General features: G+C 37.9%; 1 protein-coding gene across 1 annotated transcript; it reads right to left on the reverse strand.

The window, feature by feature from the left end:
• Positions 1-575: 575 nt before the first annotated feature.
• On the reverse strand, positions 576-2,645 carry LOC111030316. Its single transcript, XM_022309744.1, has 2 exons — positions 2,110-2,645; positions 576-2,037 (listed from the first exon to the last, which is right to left on the reverse strand). The coding sequence occupies exons 1-2, from the start codon at positions 2,643-2,645 to the stop codon at positions 576-578; spliced, it is 1,998 nt and encodes a 665-aa protein (XP_022165436.1).
• Positions 2,646-4,550: the final 1,905 nt, after the last annotated feature.

Raw genomic sequence — 4,550 nt, forward strand, 5'->3', positions numbered from 1 at the left:
TTAAGTCCGATTTTCTTCATATAAGTTAAACGATTAATAATATTATTTTTATATTCATTCCAAATGTTTTCCAATTGTATCTCCTTATTAATTGTCTCTTTTCTTTTGAAATTTATGATTTTATTGTTTATCGAATTAATTTTTAAATCAGTGTCACTTTGAATTCCAATAATGACGTCGATTACTTGATGTATGTGCGGATGAGCAGTGTAAAACTGACTATTATATTGTTTGTGATAACTCTCGGCACCATTAGTAGTCTTAGGATTATTAGTAGGTTCACAAGCCCATAATGTTGGAGGGAAATTGCTGTCCGATGTTATGTAATNAGCACTTATGGAACAATTTTTATTTGTACACCTAAAATTTTTATCACCAGATTTTAAAGTTCGGAATTCTCTAAATTTATAATTTTCTATGTTTAAACATTTTTTTCCTCGACACGTTTCAAAAACATCACAAATTTCGATATCCATAGTCAATATAGTCAGTTGTTATAGTACAGCTTTCTGGCGAACGACTGTTTAAATTCAATTACTTTAGGTAAGTCCAAATTTAAAAATATAAAATATATGTTACTCAGTGTTTATGTTGTGCGCAAACGAGTCGTCCGTTACAGGTAAACGACTGATTTCGTTGTGCGCAAACGAGTCATCGATATCTAGGTAAAAAATGTAGATTGTGCGCAAACGAGTTGCACCGCCGTAGCTTGCATCCTCAATGCTACTGAGAACCTTCCAATCTTCCTCTATCGTTTGGCCCATTGAAATAAGTGTTGGTGAATGATGGTTAGAAAGTTCTCCCGTCACAAGCCATCCGAAGTTGCTCTCATATAGGGTTACTGAGCCTATGTTAAGTGGTATTTTTCTTGTTCCCAAAACATCAAAGAACGAACCACCTCCAATAAGCAGATCAATACCTTGAGGGTGGTGGAAGTCCGGGTCAGCTAGACATGTAGACACAAACTCTGGTATACCCCATCCATCTGCCGGCTCTGGGCAAGACGCCAACTCCCCTACGATATTCGGCAGTACATAGCAAGAAATCGTAATACTGAATTCACTCGTTCTTGATTCAATTTTCAATTCACTACACGACCTTGCTCTTAAACGATTATCTCCAATACCACTTATTGGCAAAGAAGACTTCTTGCATGAAAGCTGTAGTAGGTTTGCGTATCTTTTCGAAACAAAGTTGACCTGGGAGCCGCTATCCAAAATGGCTCTGCACTGGCGATGTCCACCAAATTTATCTTGCACCGTGACTAAAGCTGTTGCGAGAAATACGTGTGCATTTCCCATGGTGATTTCTGCTGGTACTGGCGCTGATACTAGGATTCCGGAAGTAGCCGGTGTTTGACCCTTATCCGGTTGTTGCCCTTGTTGCAGCTCTTTCTCTTCTATTTTTTCCTTCCTTTCAAAGTGCAATAATGAATGATGGTTACGGTTACACATTCGACACCTGTAAGTGGATCTACAGACATTTGCCATATGCCCCGGAGACAAACAATTGAAACATATTCCCTTCCCCTGGACGAATGATAGGCGTGTATTTACCGGGACTGCCTTGAACTCCTCACAACTATATAGTTTATGCGGTTTAGTACAGTATTGACAGGAGGCTGCATCAGCAGCTGCTACTAAAGCTCGCTTCGCTTCGGTTGAGGAGTTTTTGACACTGGTTCTCTTTGCTGTTTCCCCGCCCACATTAGCTTTGATATCTCTTTTTAGTCCAGAAGTTGCTTGTGAAGACTCATAGGCTACACACCGACTAGATAAGAAATTCTCCAGATCACAGTACTTGGGAAGTTGAGTGTTTTGCTGCCTTAGTTGCCAGCCATGACTAGTGGCCGGATCCAAGCGGCTGACGATTATAGTCACTAGCCACGCGTCCCAATGCTCCGTTGGCTGATTTAGCACTCTTAGTGCTGCAACATGAGCACTTACATGAGCATGTAATGCTTGAAGATCTTTAGCTGTCGGCTGTTCTACATATGGTGATTCCAGAAGGGAACGAATGTGTGATTGAATGACAAGACTGCGATTGTCATACCGTTGTTTCAGACGTTATATTGCAACTTCATAGTTCGCATCTGTCATTGGAATTGACTTGATGAGGTCTAACGCAGGGCCACTGATGCTTGACCGGAGATAGTAGAATTTTTGGGCTGGTGAAAATCCACCATCGTCATGTATCATAGCACGGAAACAATCGAAAAAGGACTCCCAATCCTGGATATCGCCGTCAAATGCTGGTAACGTAATGATGGGTAATTGAGCACGGCTGTGACCTGCCGACATATTAAAGGTTGAGTTGTGGCAACTTGTGTTGACACTTTTCTTGGCATTTACTATTTCTTGAATATTCGAACGAACATTGAAATAGTCAGATTCAAACTTATCCCGTTCTTCTTCCTCCTTGTCCAAATCATCGACAACAATTAATTCTAGTTGAGTTTGTATGTCGTCAAATTTTTGGTTTAGACGCGGCAGCTCTTCTTGGCGGAATTCTAACAGAGATATCGCGTCAATTGTTGGATCGAATCCCTCAACAAAGTTTTTCATTCGTGTTAAAGCCGCTTTAATGATACCACGTTTTTTTCTGAGGTCCTTGACCTGGCCTAACATAACATCATCTAACACCATGATTGCGATAAATAATTAACTTCAACGATGTTTATATTTAATAATTGAGACTAATGTGATTTCAATCTGACTAATAAACAATTTAATTACAAACAAAACCTATCTCAGCTGTAAAATTCACAAATAATAAAACACAACAATATAAATAGAAAAAAATCACGTCGAGGTCACCAAAATGGACGGGCCGGTAGCATGTAATAATAACTTGCGCACCCCGGACACCTAATTGTTCACCACTAACACCTAGGACAGGTCTAGAATATGCGAGGACTAGCTGGGTGTGTAGTGGTGTAATAGCTCGAACAGCAGTGGTCGGGGTTGCCGGGCAAATGCTGTCGAGCTATGTAGTGCGTGTTGTGTAATTATGTGTATTTGTGTATAAATATGTGTATGTGTGTAGGTGTGTATACAATCAAACAAATAGGTAATAAAAAATGGTAACACGATTGCTGGTAATAAGTTGCTGTTGCTGTATAATACACAAGAATAATAATAATGACACAAATATATATATAATATCACAGCAACACAGATAGGTGGGCAACACAGGTATAAAAATATAATATAAATAATAATAATAATAAATGTACGGCCCTTATGGCACGACCGAATATAATAATAATTGTACGGCCCTTATGGCTCGACAGAATATAATAAATTGACCAGCTATTTAAGCTGTTAGCTCGTATTAAGGTATATTATTATGTGCAGCTATTTGAGCTGTAGGTATACAAATTCTTAAGTAAAATAATAATATTACAATAATATGTAGTCCTTATGACTAATCAGAATAATGATAAAATAATAATACTATGCAGCCCTTCTGGCACAACAAAATAATAATTATAATACGAAATGGCCCTTCTGGCCCAACAAAAAAAGGATTATAATATTGTTACCGGTAGCTATTAGAGCTGTCTAAATGATTATAATATAAAAATGATAGTAAAATATATGACCCTTCCGACACAAGTATTCGAATAAGTAATACGTAAATATAATAATAGTAATAAGAGTAACTCACAAATTGTGAAGCGCAGACTGGCCAGCTGGTCTCATACCTATGCTAGAATAATAATGTATAAAAAAAAGGAAACAACATTGGTAATATGCGCCGGGTAATAATAATAATAATATAAAAAGAACAAATTATATAATAATAATATGGCGATTTGCGCAGCAGGACTTAAAATAAATTGAGCTACAATATGTATAATAAATGGCCCTTATGGCGCACAATAATAATATTATAATTAAATAATCGGCTATTTGAGCCAGCAAAAAACAATTTGTAAAAAAGAAACAACACTTTAGGTGCTGATTTGGTAGAAAAAATATAATATTGTGGTACAAAAATGCGTGCGTCGATACTGCTGCGAGAACGTTCGGTACGAGACAGAAAATCACGGCGGCCGTGCTAATTAATATTCGCCTAGACGGCGCGGCGGCGTGCGATAACATGTAATCTACATATTATATAACTCACAAGACACATTTAACGATAATAATAATAAAACAATACAAATAGTGATATGTGAGTGTGTGTGTGTGTGTGTCCAGCTGTTCCCCGGTGACCGATGTCCTATGTTCTCATTTTTGATTAGGTAGGTACTTTATTGCTTCGTAACGCCTTTATGTTGCGGCGGCAACAGTATATAAAAAGCTACTGACCAATGACATTGGTTTTCCAGTCAAACGCATAGTTTGCATTATTAACATATTGCACAAAGTACTCTCTGACATCTTTAGCATTGGTTGGAGAGTTTCCCACTCCCTTTCTTTCAGTTATGCTTTCCATAGAACTTTGGGTGCCTTCAGAGTTAAGCCCATCACGCCATCGCACAAAATTATGAAGTACACAACAGGCTTTTGTGATTTTAACCGCAGTTTCTGGTTCTACAAGCA

This window comes from Myzus persicae, unplaced genomic scaffold, assembly GCF_001856785.1.
Source record: "Myzus persicae strain clone G006 unplaced genomic scaffold, MPER_G0061.0, whole genome shotgun sequence".
NCBI classification, from domain to species: Eukaryota; Metazoa; Arthropoda; class Insecta; order Hemiptera; family Aphididae; genus Myzus; species Myzus persicae.

Excerpts from the sequence above, each read along its gene's own strand:
- LOC111030316 (XM_022309744.1), bottom strand. The coding sequence starts at position 2,645 with ATGGTGTTAGATGATGTTATGTTAGGCCAGGTCAAGGACCTCAGAAAA. Across the intron at positions 2,038-2,109 it reads CCTGCGTTAGACCTCATCAA|TCTTGTCATTCAATCACACA; the intron begins GTCAATTCCAAT and ends TGACAATCGCAG.